Below are 16,365 nucleotides of genomic sequence, written 5' to 3'. Positions count from 1 at the left end.
AGCTGCTATAACATTAACAAAAGCATCACTTTGACACACAGTGTTATGAAGCAAGCTTTTCACACACACACACACACACACACACACACACACACACACACACCACACACAACTCTGTAGAATACTGTGTCTAAAGGTAAGTGCTTATTTTATGATCTAAAGCACATGATATGATTGAAAACACAGAGTAAACACCATCTATTCATAGGAATTGGGTGGGTGTTTAACAGGTAATGTATAATTTCTTAAATTCAGATATCTGTAATATCTTGGTGTTTTATATTAGATCTTCCCCTGTGGTCTATATGATTGCCTGGTTTTGAAATTCAGAGATGAGGCCCGTGACTGATCTAGATTGACATGAAAGCCACTAACCATTTTTAACAGGTGGTTTTGATTGGTCGTTCAGGTGCTGACAGACTCAGATGGGCGTGTTCATGTGGATAGTACCAAAGGCCACTGTATCTTTACAATTGAGGGGGCGGAGCGTCAGGATGAGGGCGTGTACTCTGTCATTGTACGCAATCCTGCTGGAGAGGATACAGCTGACATTAATGTCAAAGTTGTTGGTAAGCTTTTTTAAATCTCATTACGGTGGGAACGTTTCCCAGCTGTTCACTGGGAGGCTCAAGTTAGGCCCTAATTTCATTATAGGCCATACTGCAGCATTCTTTTGTACACTTCAGAACTGCACTGTCTGTTTAGAGAGTAAAATCTAATGGTCAACATTAAAAGGCCACAAACTAAACTGTCCACATCTCATTCTGGCTGTTTATTATCACTTTGTGTGTATTGCCTTCAGGAGGTTTGCAGTATTCAGATGTACAGTGGTGGCCAAAACTATTAGAACACTAGGATTTTCAACAGCTAAAATGGTTTTAAGTCAGTTAGTTTTATCTTTTGCTGTAGTGTGTCAGAAGGAAATATCAGTTTGTAATAATCCAGTGAGATTTTTGTTTGTCTTGTCTGACAACAACCAGTGCTCCACACAGAGATCATCATTCAGTCTGTCTGGAATGACATGAAGAAACAAAACTAACTAAGACAGACTAAATCCAGAAGAACTGTGGCAACGTCTCCAAGATGCTTTAAGACAGGGGTCACCACACTCGGTCCTGGAGGGCCGGTGTCCCTACAGAGTTTAGCTCCAACCCTAATCAAACACAACTGAACCAGCTAATCAAGGTCTTAATAGGTATACTTGAAACTTCCAGGCAGCTGTGTTGAGGCAAGTTGGAGCTAAACTCTGCAGGACACCGGCCCTCCAGGATCAAGTTTGGTGACCCTTGCTTTAAGAGACCTGCCTGCTGTAAAATGAGGATGCTGTCAAAAATAATGGCATAAGTAGATTTTCTTTATCAGTTCTATTAACTAAACTAAATCATTTAGTGTGACAATCCATTTAGTGTTTAAAGCAACATTTGCCCATGGTGCACTTGCACATAGTTTTCCAGGTAGCTTTGCAGGTAGGTCTCTTAAAGCATCTTGGAGACGTTGCCACAGTTCTTCTGGATTTAGTCTGTCTCAGTTTGTTCTGTTTTTTCATGTCACTCCAGACAGACTGGATGATGATGAGATCAGATCTCTGTGTGGAGCACTGGCTGTTGTCGGACTCCTTGTGCAAACAAAAATCTCACTGGGTTATTACAATTAATGGCAAAATGAATGTTTGGACATCTAAACTGATATTTGTTACTGACATACGACAGCAAAAGATAGAAATAACTGACTTAAACCCATTTTTAGCTGGTGAAAATACTAGTGTTCTAATACGTTGGCCACCACTATATAAAAGAGAGCTGCAAAATTACTTTGATGTACAGTAGCTGTAAGAAATGGTGTGAAACTTTTAATGTTTTACAGACGTGCCAGACCCACCTGAAGCTCCCAGGATCCTTAGCGTTGGTGAAGATTCATGTATTGTCCAATGGGATCCCCCACTCTTTGATGGTGGCCAGCCAGTCATAGGTATCTTAATAATAATAGTACACAGTATTACTATAGAGCTATCTATAGCGTTATTATAAGTTGTTCAACAGTAAACAGTAAATCCTGTTGACATCACATGTTCCTAAGAACTATGAATGAATTTTACTCAACCACTAACTTAACACAAATTTCATCTAACTTCAAGTTGTACATATTATGAAAAAACAATGTAATAAAAAAAATGTGCACTGTAGAGGAAATGCATGATGACAACAATGTGCTTTTAATGTCTTTCAGGTTACGTTCTTGAAAGGAAGAAGAAAAAGAGCTATAGATGGATGAGACTCAATTTTGATCCTTTTAAAGAGACCACATATGAAGCCAAAAGAATGATTGAGGGCGTAGCCTACGAGATGCGCATTTACGCAGTAAATGCCATCGGCATGTCACGCCCGAGTGCCGCCTCCCAGCCATTTGTGCCAGTTGGTGAGTTCCACCGATTTAATTTATGCCTTTGCTTACGTATTAGGGACTTGTTTGTTTCCCCTGCTGTTACAGATATTTCATTTCAATATGTAGTGGCTAATTAGGAGGATATCATATGCTAAATGCCAGTTTATGGATTCCATCCACTTCTTTCATTGTGATATCTTGTGATTAATATAGCTGTTCTTTGGCAAGATCCAAGATTTGCATGTCAAGTGAAGGGATAGTATAACAAAAGAAAAAAGAAAACAGTCCTTCGAAATCAGTCCTTTGACATAAGCTGCGTTAAAAGTTTTGATATTTGTGCAGTCTATTACAAGATAGCTGATTAGGAAACTATCCATGGCATCCTTCTCTATAAATAATGGCATGTTAGCACTTTGCAAAGCTGTGTCTACGCCATTGTCAAAAAAGAGGAGGGGGCAGGACACTGCACTTCCTTTGTTACTTGCCTGTCACCGTCATGTGCCCAGAGAAGACCACAGCAGGTGTTACAGAACAGACAGATACTTTTCAGGAGGCTCTACTTGTAAAACACACCAGACTGAAGTGATCCAGAGACAGAATGACCAAACCGATGCTCCCCAAGACTGCTGAGAAAAAGCCGGCTGAAGCACCGCCGGCCGATGCAGTGCTAGATGTCCCAGCAGAAACCAAAGAACCAGATCCAGAGCCAGAAGCACCACCTCCACAAGAACCTGCACAAGAGGCCATTGCTGAAGCTCCTGCACCTCCAGCTGAAGATGCAACTCCAGCTCCTTCTGAAGATGGAGCTTCTACAGCAGAAGCAGCACCACCAGGAGAGGAAGGGGCACCATCTGTAGAAGCACCTCCAGAGGAACCTGCCCCCCCACCGGAGCCGGAACCAGAGCCTAAACCTGTTGGCAGTAGGCGTCTATTTTTAACAATCTTTTGCGGAGATTATTAATGTAGCGATTATACTATTCTCCTTGATATGTTTTAATGGCTGTCTTGATGCATCATTGTCTTTTATTTCAAGAACCTAAACCAGTTTAATAATGCATGTCCACATGTAATTAATAAGTATTGTATTTAGCTTGGGTAATGATATGCCTAAATCTCCTTGTTAAATCTGACGTCACTGTTTCCGGATCCAAATCAGATGCCAAATGCAAACAACAAACAGTCCTAATATATAATAGTGCATTGTAGTACTACCAAAAAAATCATGATCCTGACCTTTATCTCTTTACCGAAATCTCAATTGATTAGACAGCGATTCATCTTTATGAATCGTTAAAATATCACTGTCTGAGATGCCTTGAGTCCAGAGACTTAGACTGTGTTTTTGAAAGCTTAGCTTTAATGTATGATATGAATAAACAGAGCTCATAAATGGCTGCTGAGATAGTATTCTCAATTGAAAGAAGAGGCTTGGACCCGGAAACAGTACTACTTACGTCATGACTTAGCAAGCAGATACCAATGTCATTGTGTGAACGGTTGCATCTAAAGTTTTGGTTAGATTGGTAAAATGTTGCAGGCAAAAAATATTAGTTGTGAAGCGAGGTATAAAGCACAGTTCACACAGAAGTCACTTCCAAACTAAGCGACATTTAGTTGGACTGGAGTTGGACTTGAACCCGATGCAAAATCTGAAAATGTGCGTGGTGAAATCTTTCATTCTTAAGGTCTTTGCACACTAAGTCGCGCGTTAAAAAATAAAACTTTCGTCCATCAAAAAAAGTTAGGATCAGATTTGATAGGAAAGGATGACGAATACGGGAAAAAAAAACGAAAAATCGCAAACAAAAATTTCGGACTTTAGACCTTTAGTAGGCAAATTTCTATTTAAATGACTTCAACCTAAACATTTGCAGAAGAATGGTAAATGTGAATGCATCTTAAGGCCTGGATGTGCACACCAAGCCAAAGCCTGATCATTTTACTATGTTTATTTCAGGTTAAACATCTATTGGCCTCATATTTAGAGCAAGAAACAGTTGTTACGTTTAAAGGAAATGTAATGAATCATTTTTTTCACTCTGGATAACTCCTTGGGTAGATATGAATAGATGTTCTTGGATTTGCTGCAAGTTCACAGTCTTCATAAATACACTGTTTGACCTGGGCATGTCATTGCCGCTTATATATGGCACAAACATTTTAGACTGGAGCTTGCTTGCAAATCACTGTAGACAGCATGTATATCTTCAGGAGGACCTTATCACCACTGCCGTAAGTTACACTCAGCCTCATTCAAGCAATGTTGGTTATTCTTGTCAGTAATGAAAGACTTTCTGTGAAGGTGGACTCAAAGGTAAGTGGAGATGAAAGTCACACAATTGGGGTTGCTTCCATAGTGTGGGAGCCACTCATTATTTTTTGTTGTAGTGGTGGTGGTTCACGCTAGGTGGCAGTATTTTTATAAAGCCACAGGTGGTTGGGCGTGAGAAGGTGGATAGGGTGGTGGAGATCATACGATTTTTACTGCTAAACGCTAGTTTGCTGGTGGTGGACGAGCACAAATTACAATCCAAGTTCATGTATCATCTGAAATTTATATTAAACGGGAACTTCACCCAAAAGACCATTGCGTGTTGTGGACATTATGATTCTTTGGAAATGGACAAACTAGTGAGTTATAATCAAGATCTAGCCCCACCCACCCTGCCGATTGTCTGAAAGAGGAACAGGCAATACACATAGTTTCCATGGCTGCTTGGTTTAGTGACAAGGCAATGCTCTCACAGGGCTATGCTCTCACATTGTTCAGTGGGACTTAACTGGCGACCGCAGTGACAAGTCCAAGTAAATCCAGCCATGTATTAAAAAGTCTCCAGTACTATCTCTGTCTTTGATGGCTTAGTAACAGTATGTAAATGTAATACAGCAAATGTTGCACTCAAAATACACCATATACGCAAGGGCTTTCCTTGCTGTCAGCTGATGAAGATAAACAAGTACATAATAGGTGCAAAAATTCAAACCAGTTTATTGGTTAAAGTGATAATGGAAAGACAAATAAGAGTAAGCTTTTCCACTAGTTACATGATTCATTTACTCCAGCTGCTTTTGTTTGTTGTTGAGTAAAACACATACTAATTTGTACCAACTTCCTGTCCACAGCTCCCACCAGCGAGCCCATTGGCCTGTGTGTGGATGACATCAGTGATACCACCATCTCTCTGAAATGGAAGGCTCCAGAAAGGATAGGCTCAGCTGAGCTTGAAGGCTATGGGGTTGAGTACTGCAAGGAAGGCTGTAAGTGTGTTTGTTTGAGGTCGTACTTTGAGTATGGGATGGTTTAAATATTCATGTGTTTAAAAAGAAAGGCCGCTACTTTTCAAAAAAGTTTGGTGGCAGTAAGATTTTTTCAAATATTTTTTTAAATTTTAATGCTCTTATTTTCACCAAGGCTGCATTTGTTTGATCCAAATACAGTAAAAACTGAAATAGTAATACTATTTGATATGGCTTTTTAAATTTAATTATATTTTAAAATAGTATTTATTCCTGTGATGGTAAAGCTCAATTTTCAAGAGCCATTACTCCAGACTTTAGTGTCACATGATCCTTCAGAAATCATTCTAATATGCTAAATTGGTGCTCAAGAAACATTTCTTCCATTTTTTGATTATCTTCAAATGTGACCCTGGAGCACAAAACCAGTCTTAAGTAACACAGAAATGGGTCAACATTATATTTTTTTCTTTTATGCCAAAAATAATTAGGATATTAAGTAAAGATCATGTTTCATGAAGATATTCTGTAAATTTCCTACCATGAATACAACAAAACTTTAGCTTGACTAGTAATATGCATTGCTAAGATCTTCATTTGGACAACTTTAAAGGCAATTTTCTCTATATTTTTATTCTTTTGCACCCTCAGATAACAGATTTTTATAGTTTCATAGAATAGTTGTATCTTTGCCAAATATTGTCCTAACAAACCATGCAACAATGGAAAGCTTATTTATTCAGCTTTCATGTGATGTATAAATCACAATTTCAAAAAATTGCCCCTTATGACTGGTTTTGTGGTCCAGGGTCACAAATGATATTCAAAGATTCTTTAAATCATTGGTGAAAAGAAAGTTCAAAAGAACATCAGCTTCAGCTAATTCAGGTGTAAATCATATTATTTTTATCTGCATCAAAATACCATTTCGAATAAATCATCAATGTTTTGTGTCTGAAACCTTTATTTCATCTCTGTAGCTGACGAATGGGTCCCTGCATTTACGGGTCTCACAGAAAGGACCTCTGTGATCATCCGTGACCTGCCAACTGGAGAGAAGATGCAGTTCCGCGTGAGGGCGTATAACATGGCGGGCCCAAGCCTTCCTGCCACATTGCAACAAGCAGTCACCATCCGTGAAATTATGCGTGAGTTACACAGAGAATGATCTAAAAATATTAGACTAGCCCATTCAAGGTCAACCTTTTGGAGAGCTATAGGTTCAAATTTATCAGCCTTTTCTCTTCTAAATTGTGTTTAAAGACATCATATGTTAATGCCTCTTGCTACAGATCAGTATAAATGCTAATGTTCAGTGAAGATCCATCTGTTGCATCACATTACAGTTCAGTGTTGGGAAGGAAATGAGATAGGAAAGGGTAAGACAGGCTATTATATTCTAAGAAGCAGGGCCACCATGTGAACCACTTACATTCTGTTATTGCAGAGCGACCCAAAATCTGGCTCCCCCGTAACCTCCGCCAGACACTCATCAAGAAAGTAGGAGAAACGATTAACCTGGTAATCCCTTTCCAGGTGAGCAAAGTCCTCCTTGAAATTGTGTTTGAAACATGCACACCCCTAACAAAATTATGCTGCAGAACATGTGACTAATCCAGGCTATGAGTCATATGAAAAGATCCAGCAAAGTTCTGTATTGCTGTATCCAGCTGTATTATTTGTCGCAATATGAAACCATTGGCTGTCCTCTTTTGATGCAGACTTTGACCTCCAACAGTTTCCATCAGCTAGGGCTTCAGTCTTTGGCTAGACTGTAACTGGTCCACTTGTTTGTTTACAGAACCCAGTTTGTGAAACATAGATCTTCATCCTCTCACTCTATAAATACTCTATGGCTGAAATTCAATGAGAGAGGCATATCACAGATGGTAGTCAATGACAAGTCTGAACGTCATCTGTAACACCACTGTATGGAACTATAGTGCCTAAAAACATCTATCTTTCTTGTCAGTAATATAGTTATTGACCAATGTCTTGACTCATTCTTCACCCACCTCACTTTTAAGGGTAAACCTCGGCCTCAAGTGACCTGGACAAAGAACAACGAGCCTCTGGACCCTAAGCAGGTCAGCATACGAAACAGCGACAATGATACCATCCTCTTCATCAGGAGAGCTGAGAGAAAGGATTCTGGAAAGTATGAGGTTCAAGTGCAAATTGAAAATGTGGAGGACAGGGCCAGTGTCACTATACAGATTGTTGGTGAGTTACTAGGACATACACTGTCAGTTTAACCTGTATTACTGAGTAGATTTGACACAACTGTGCAAGATTATCATCTAGAAATTACTAGGGCTGCCCCTCGACTAAAGATTTTTCTGGTCGAGTAGTAGTCATTAATTTTATGCATTAGTCGACTATTAGTCGCAAATTTTTTAATAAACCATTTAAATAATAATGAACATTTAATTGCCTACATACGGTAGCCTAATAAGCGCTCAAGAGCAAGCAAAAAAGCTTGCCACAGCGAACTGAAATAGATATAAAATAATAATGAATGTGTCAGGGAAAAACATGTATGCACGTTTCATACGGATTACATTATTTGAAAAGATTTTTTTCCAATTTGAATTGGTTCATTTAAAAGTAGACATAGATATATATTTTTTATGTCTGTAAGGCAAGTATACACTGAGTTTCGAAGTTTCGCACTTAATTTCACAGAGACAAAGACGGCAGAAAGCGCATCCTTTTTGCTTTACTTATTTTACAATGTTTTGTAGTTATTGTGAGTGCACACAAATAAACGTCTTTTCTGCGGTCAGACCTGCCAGGCCCACCCCAATCCTTAAAGGTGACAGATGTTTGGGGCTTTAACGTTGCCCTGGAGTGGAAACCACCCAAGGATACTGGCAACTGTGAAATAACAGGCTACGCCATCCAGAAGGCTGACAAGAAAACTATGGTAAACCGAAGTTTAAAAGTATAGTTTTTTGCTGACATTGAGAATTTTTATTTTATAGTCATACTGCCCATATGTACTCTTAGACTACATAACAATTCCAAGCATGTTATTAATCAAACTGAAGCTCAGAGAGCGAATTTGAAAGAAAGAGAAAGAGTTAGTGGGTTCGTAAGCCTCTCCATGCCTGCCATTGTCTATCTAAAGCAGCTAAGCTTGTGATCACTGTAATTGAGTAATGTATGTACACTATTCATCACTGGCACAACACTGCAGGGACTCTATAAGTTTATAACCTCTCTTGTGACATACAGTTGGCCAGTGGCAGTAAATTGTGGGCCAGGGGAGCAGCATCCAGAACATCTAGTACCCAAAGCTCCAAAATGACCCTCGCCGCACACCAAACTAGAGCACCTGTGCCCCCTTCGGTGCAAGCACGCTGTAATCTTAGCCCACGGCCTTGCCCTGATTTAAGTGCTGTCATTATAGTGCTCTCTTTACCCCTTTGTACTCTTGAGCCACTAAGGTTAGCGGCTAAATAAAAAGCACCCGGTTTGGGTTTCACCTCACATTGTTACTAGAGCTAGTCTATTCCTCTCCCTGTGTCCAGAGCAGCAGGCAGGAAGACACCGGATTATCAGGTTTCACAGGACAATCTCAATCAGAAATTGGAGATGCTCTGCTGCTAAATATAAAAGCACTTTAGGCTACAGGCCTTGGGGCACATTCATGGGCAGGCCATTTACCTGCTTCAACATTTACTGCTCCCACGAACATACTGTAGTAATAACACTTTGGCTTAATACACGCGCTAAGCGATCCTGCAACGTTTTCCCCATTGTCTATAACAATAGACAATGATTTTACAGTGGTATAGTCAGAAATATGAGAACCACACTACAATGTTTTAGATTAACAAGTTCCCACATACTGTTTGCTGGTGACAAAGTGGTTAACAATGAACATTCAGTGTTTTGTATCCATTTTTGTAGTTACACTGTAAAAACAGAGGAAACAAACAAATAAATAGTATGAAGAATTTAGTGAGGCAAGTTTATGCTTTAAAAAAATCTCATGCAAATTTGCCTTTCAGGTACCTTTATTTTTCTTGATGTTCAGACATTTTTGTGCCTATATTTATAGATTAACAAACACATGGGCTATATTACTGTTGATACTTTTTTCCATTTTTGGATGAACTATCCCTTTAATGCATCCTGCTAAACAAATTTTTTTTTGAATGGTAGCATATGTATTGATATTTTAATCGTTGTCTTATCAGATATGTTTTTGTCAGTTTCAGAGGAGAACAGATACAGCTTTTTAATCACAGTTAAATGTGTCTGACAGAGACTATGTCTGTGTTTTTTCTCCTCTTTTGCAGGAATGGTACACTGTGTATGAGCAGTATCGACGCACTAACTGTGTTGTGTCAGACCTGGTCATGGGGAATGAGTATGTGTTTCGTGCGTATGCCACGAATATGGTGGGTCTGAGTCCAGACCCTTGCCTCTCCAAAGACAGTGCCTACATCCAGAAAACAGGTGAACGTTTGTTCCCAGATACCAGATTCTCATGCCTGCACACAAATACGAAGTGTAGATAGCAAGAACATTTCTACAAGTATTAAAGGAGGAGTTCACTTGCATAACAAAAAATTACCCTGTCATCCAAGATGTTCATGTCTGCCTTTCTTCAGTCGTAAAGAAATTATTTTTTGAGGAAAACATTTCAGGATTTTTCTCTATATAGTGGACTTCTATGGTGCTGCGAGATTGAACCTCCAAAATGCAGTTTAAATGTGGCTTCAAAAGATCTTAAATGTGGTTGTAAACGCAGCCAATGAAGAAAGGTCTTATCTAGCAAAACAATCGGTTATATATATATTTTTAATTACAATTTATAAACTTTTTAACCTCAAATGCTCATCTTGCTTGTCTTGCTCTGCCTAAACTCTGTTTTTACCGGTTCAAGACAGTCAGGGTATGTGGAAATATCTCAAATTTTCTTCCTCAACTTTAAAATCACCCTACATCTGTGTTTTACCATTTTTGTTAAGGGTGTTTGATCCTCTTTGCATATTTAATTTGCGGTACTTCTGCAGTGATGTAGGATAATTTTGAAATGATTTTTGAAGTTGAGAGAGAAAATAAGATGGGAGTTTTTCGACCTACCCTAACTGTTTTGAACCAGAGATGCAACGACTACTCATGCACATCACAGAGATAGACAAAACGAGCATTTGAGTTTACAGCTAGATTTGGGATAGTTCGAAGCTGCATTTAAACTGCATTTTGGAAGTTCAAACTCGGGTTAGCATAGAAGTCCATTCTATGGAGAAGAATCCTGAAATGTTTTCCTCAGAAAACAATTTCTTTACGACTGAAGAAAGAAAGACATGAACATCTTGAATGACAAGGTGGTGAGTACATTATCTGTACATTTTTGTTCTGGAAGTGAAATAATCCTTAAAGTGGTTAGACTGTCAGTATTTAAAGTCTTTCTAATTCCCATGTGGCTCCCCAGATCTCCTGATATTTGTTTTGGTTTTCTTTACAGGCATTTTGTACAAGCCTCCTTCCTACAAAGAGCATGATTTCTCTGAGGCCCCAAAGTTCACACATCCTCTCATGAGTCGCTCAGTTATTGCTGGATACAACGCTACACTCAGCTGCTCCGTAAGAGGCATCCCTAAGGTGAGCAAACACCTCCTCAATACCAAAGGTCAAGCACTATACTGTAGGGCCAAATGTATGAAACATCCAAACATCACACTCATTTGTGAACCTGGACCACAAAACCAGTCTTAAGGGTCAATTTTTTATTATTATTTATACAGATTTATACAGAAAATCCCCTTTAAAGTTATCCAAATAAAGTTCTTAGCAATACATATAACTAATCAAAAATTAGGTTTTGATATATTTATGGTAGGAATTTTACAAAATATCTTCATGGAACATGATCTTCAATATCCTAATGATTTTTGGCATAAAAGAAAAATCGATAATTTTGACCCATACAATGTATTTTTGGCTATTGCTACAAATATACTGTGCTACTTAAGATTGGTTTGGTCATCCAGAGTCACATTTATGCTTGTTTAGCATTTCATTTCAAAATCAGTGACATTCATTGCCCCTCCCTAGCAGGTTCCACTCTTTGAAAAATATAAACTCGGAATTGTGAGATTTAAACTTGGAATTCTGCGTTTTCTTTTCAGAATATTAGATTATATCTCACAAATACAAGTTAACATCTTGCATTTCTAGAGAAAAAAAGTCTGAATTGTACAATAGAATCACAATAAAGTTCAAATAAGCTTCCTTACTTTCTACTATGTAGAGGATTGTAACTGTAGGTTTTTGCTATTATTCAAACACGAGCATCAGCAAGGTTGCTGATGGGGTCTGATTCACAGTCAGCATTAGAATTCATCCCAAAGGTCCTTGCTTTGTTCACAGGGATATTGTCATGCTGAAACAGAAAAGGCCCAACCAGCTGCCACTTTTTCAAATTGTTCTATTTTTGAGTTTGTAGTGCATATTACAAAAAAAAAAAATATCACTCTGCTCTTGTAATATTTGATGGCTTTATTTTGTTTTACATATAATTCTGATAAATATATTACAAGGTATATGCAGGTTTATGTTAGAAAATGGTCAAGAATTCTATTTCTAAATCCGTCTTATTGTTTTGTGCAGCCTAAAATCACATGGTACAAAAACAAGATGGACATTACAAACGAGGCCAAGTACCGTATGTTCAGCAATCAGGGTGTGCTGACTCTGGAGATCCGTAAGCCATGTCCATTTGATGGAGGTGTGTACATGTGTAAGGCGGTCAACTCCAGTGGAGAAGACATAGTAGAATGCAAACTGGAAGTTCGCTGTAAGTACATGCATCTAATTCAAGAGCTACTGAGAGATGTCCTAGTAAAATTTCAAATTGATTTTGAGTATTTAGAACGGTTTTCCGAGTTTTGTATTCCGAGTAGTGTTGTGGTAGAAACAGCGTAGATCAGTGCATGATCAAAATAATAACTTTAAGGAATGTTGGTTACAAAAAAAGTTGCTGTTCCCCATTGATTTCCATAGTATTTTTTCTGAAGTCAATGGGAAACAGCAAAATGTTTGATAATTTTGTGATGATGGGGTAGATGGGATGATGAATAGAAAGTTAAAAATTTATTTGAAAGGTTTTTGATCAATTTAACCCTTGGTAAATTAAGTGCCTTGTAGTGTTTTTGAACATCATCTGTGTTCAGTGGTGTCCCATATGGATAAAACTCACTTGAATTATCACTGAACATAAGAGAACAAACACTCTTATGTAATGATCAAATGAAAGATATATGCTGAGACATATAGAATAAAATCCATGCATGCTTCTGTCTGTATTAACATTTGTGACCCTGGACCACAAAACCAGTCATAAAAGTCAGTTTTTTTATTGATATTTATACATCATGAATCTGAAGCTGAATATATAAGCTTTCCATTGATGTATTGTTTGATGTTAGGATAAGACAATTTTTGGCCTATTTAAAAATCTGAAATCTGAAGGGGCAAAAAAATCTAAATATTGAGAAAATCATCTTTAAAGATGTCCAAATGAAGTTCTTAGCAATGCATATTACTAAAAAAAATACATTTTGATATATTTACAGTAGGAAATGTACAAAACATCTTAATGGAACAGGATCTTTACCTAATATCCTAATGATTTTTGGCATAAAAGAAAAATCGTCCTTAGTTGGTTATGAGCTGGTTTAAGCTGGTCCTGAGCTGGTTTAAGATGGTCATGTGCAGGTCCTAAGATGGTCCTTAAGATGGTTAAACCAGCAGCCATGCTTCAACCAGCATATGCTGGGGGTTTTTTTCAACAAAATATGCCAGAATTATATTTTTATTTTAAACAATATCCAGAAACATGGATAACATGTCTTGGCATAAATCAGAAAATTCATTTTGGTTAATAACTGTTCAGATTGGACCTACCTGAAGGTCCAGAATGGATCTCTTTCCATTGATCCATGATTTCTGTTATGTCACACTTTAAAGGCATAGTTCACCCAAAAATGAAAATTGGATGTTTATCTGCTTACCCCCAGGGCATCCAAAATATAGGTGACTTTGTTTCTTCAGTAGAACACAAATGATGATTTTTAACTCAAACAGTCTGTCAGTCATATAATGGCAGTCAATGGTTACCAAATCTTTAAGAGTAAAAAAAAACATACACAGACAAAACCAAATTAAACCCTTCGGCTCGTGACGATACATTGAGGTCTTAAGACACAAAACGATCGGTCTGAACAAGAAACTGAACAGTATTTATATAATTATTTACCTTTGATCCACCGGAACGTTCAGCTGTATGGACCGTGTTCATGACAACCGGCGCATGACGCGTCAACGTGCTCTGGCAATGTAGTCGGTGAAAAGTCAACACTCCCAGATGAGTTCGCACAAGGAAATGTAATCTTTTAGTTTGTAATTGGTTGCCAGAATCAGGATAAGCACAAGTAATTACAATATTGAGAGAGAAATGCCCTCAGGACAGTAGAACGTTGTGGTGGATCAGAGGTAAATAATGATATTATTATATATATTAAATAATGAATACTGTTCAGTTTTTTGCACAGACCGATCATATTGTGTCTTAAGACCTCAATGTATCGTCACAAGCCAAAGGGTTTAATTTGGTTTTGTCTGTGTATGTTTTTTTTTACTCTTAAAGATTTGGTAACCATTGACTGCCATTATATGATGACAGACTGCAATGGTTTGAGTTAAAAATCTTCATTTGTGTTCTACTGAAGAAACAAAGTCACCTACATCTTGGATGCTCTGGGGGTAAGAGGATAAACATACAATTTTCATTTTTGGGTGAACTATCCCTTTAATACTTCCTCCCTACTTCCTGTTTCCCTTCACATTCCCTACCACCCTCACTCCCTCATATCATAAGTAAACAGTACGCTGAAGTTTGCTCTGTGTGTAAAATGTGTTCAAGGTGAGCATGACAATGGCTCATGTGTTGCCCTCACACCCACACTGCCTGCACTTTCTCTAACAAAGCACTCCACTTTCTCAAGTCCAGCATGTCTGGATGCTTCTCAATACTAAAATCGATTGAACTCTGCCATCATGAAGGACAAATCAATTCTCTAAAAGCACTGTAAAGGAGGGAAGCTTTCAGAGAAGCAAGGATGCACAGCTGCACATCCTCTAAAAAAGCCAAAACACCTGATGCACACATGAATTCTCCTCCTACGATTTCAATCCAAATTGTTTATTACAATTACCCTCATGTTGTTCCAAACCAGTCCAACTTTTTTTTCAGCTTCAGAAGACAAATTAAGATATTTTTTGATGAAATCTGAGAGCTTTCTGACCCTGCATAAACAGCAGCGCAACTACCACATTCAAGGCCCAGAAAGGTAGTAAGTTGAGTATTGAAGACTCAAATGAAAGAGAAGAAATTTTAAAATAAAGTTCTTTTCTTTTTTTTTTTACCCGCAAAAAGTATTTTCATAGCTTTATAAAATTAAAGATGAACCTCTGATGTCTCAAGAACTATTTTAATGATGTTATTACTACCTTTTTGGGCCTTAAACGTGTCTATGCAGGGTCAGAAACCTCATGGATTTGAACAAAAATATATTCATTTGTGTTCTGAAAATGAACAAAGGTCTTACAGTTTTGAAACGACATGAGGGTGAGTAATTAATGACAGAATTTTCATTTTTGGGTGAACTATCCCTTTAAGAAATCATTCTCATATGCTGATTTGGTTCAACGTCCTTGTTGAATGATAATTGTAAAAATCTAAAATAAAATACAAAGTCTGACTGACCTGAAACTAACGAATGGTAATGTATATCTAAACTATTTCAACAGGTGCACTAACCCATGGTTTGTAATCCTGTATGAAATTATCCAATAATTAATTTCAAATTAACATAAAACATCACAATATCCAATACAGTTCAAATGAACAAAATGGTCTTATCCATTTTAAGGGTGTAGCTTTGAAATGCAAGCAGGTTTGTTGTAGGTCACTCAGATGTATAATGAATTATTTTGAACATCACTGAAGGTAACTTCAGAGAATTCTACAGTAGTAGCGTGTTTCCCCCCTTGTAAATGCAGCACGTAATCTAATAATGGTTCTTTCACTTCATCGCAGCTCAAGTCACAAAAGAAGACATCAAGAAATGAGAGAGACGTAATGGGTTTGGAGAAACTGTGACACTGTCCTCTTTCTGTCTTCTGTCCTGAAACTGATCCCATGACATGTCCGTGATCAAATGACAGAGCAAAGAAATGTTTCAGTGGTTTTCTTCATTTGCTTGTGCTCCCCATTTCTCACTTGCATCCCATGGTCCGTGCTTAGGTGTGATTTTCTTTTATTGCTTGTGGTCATTTTGATTCATTTCCTGTAATTGTATTTAAGATCCCTGCTGTAGGATCTAATGATCCAGTATTTTCCCTCCACATGTGATGATATGCTAAATAAAGCAGAGTTTTGTTGATGCTTATTGTCTGGTTTTTCATCATTACATTTTTATTTTAACTAGTTTTAGCCAGTTTTTCCCTCAACACTTTGATTGCATTTTTCCCCTCATTTCAAGAGATTTCTTTGAACTGAAATGCGTCACTCGTGCAGACGCTATTAATTACCAGAGAAACCACAATCACACTGAGAGCGGCAGACAGGTGTCTCCTCGAAGTTTCCAGACATCATGCTGACGCACTTTCCTGTCTATATCAGCGATGGCACGGCAGTCAAATGCATTCTTTAGGCACTCGCATGGT

The 16,365-nt window shown here is 38.0% G+C and overlaps 1 protein-coding gene across 1 annotated transcript in view; it reads left to right on the top strand.

Moving 5' to 3' along the window:
* Nucleotides 1-16,082, top strand: part of mybpc3 (myosin binding protein C3) — a 39,575-nt gene extending 23,493 nt beyond the window's left edge. The window contains exons 22-33 of the mRNA XM_073836174.1: nucleotides 410-569; nucleotides 1,864-1,968; nucleotides 2,227-2,415; nucleotides 5,506-5,640; nucleotides 6,600-6,767; nucleotides 7,067-7,155; nucleotides 7,647-7,842; nucleotides 8,406-8,545; nucleotides 9,927-10,086; nucleotides 11,102-11,238; nucleotides 12,247-12,433; nucleotides 15,737-16,082. Coding sequence (XP_073692275.1) covers nucleotides 410-569; nucleotides 1,864-1,968; nucleotides 2,227-2,415; nucleotides 5,506-5,640; nucleotides 6,600-6,767; nucleotides 7,067-7,155; nucleotides 7,647-7,842; nucleotides 8,406-8,545; nucleotides 9,927-10,086; nucleotides 11,102-11,238; nucleotides 12,247-12,433; nucleotides 15,737-15,768 — 1,698 coding nt within the window. The 3' untranslated portion in view covers nucleotides 15,769-16,082. The remainder of the gene's footprint in view (nucleotides 1-409; nucleotides 570-1,863; nucleotides 1,969-2,226; nucleotides 2,416-5,505; nucleotides 5,641-6,599; nucleotides 6,768-7,066; nucleotides 7,156-7,646; nucleotides 7,843-8,405; nucleotides 8,546-9,926; nucleotides 10,087-11,101; nucleotides 11,239-12,246; nucleotides 12,434-15,736) is intronic.
* Nucleotides 16,083-16,365: the final 283 nt, after the last annotated feature.

The sequence above is a fragment of the Garra rufa genome, chromosome 3, assembly GCF_049309525.1.
Source record: "Garra rufa chromosome 3, GarRuf1.0, whole genome shotgun sequence".
Classification (NCBI taxonomy): Eukaryota; Metazoa; Chordata; class Actinopteri; order Cypriniformes; family Cyprinidae; genus Garra; species Garra rufa.
This window is presented reverse-complemented; position numbering and strand designations above follow the sequence as displayed.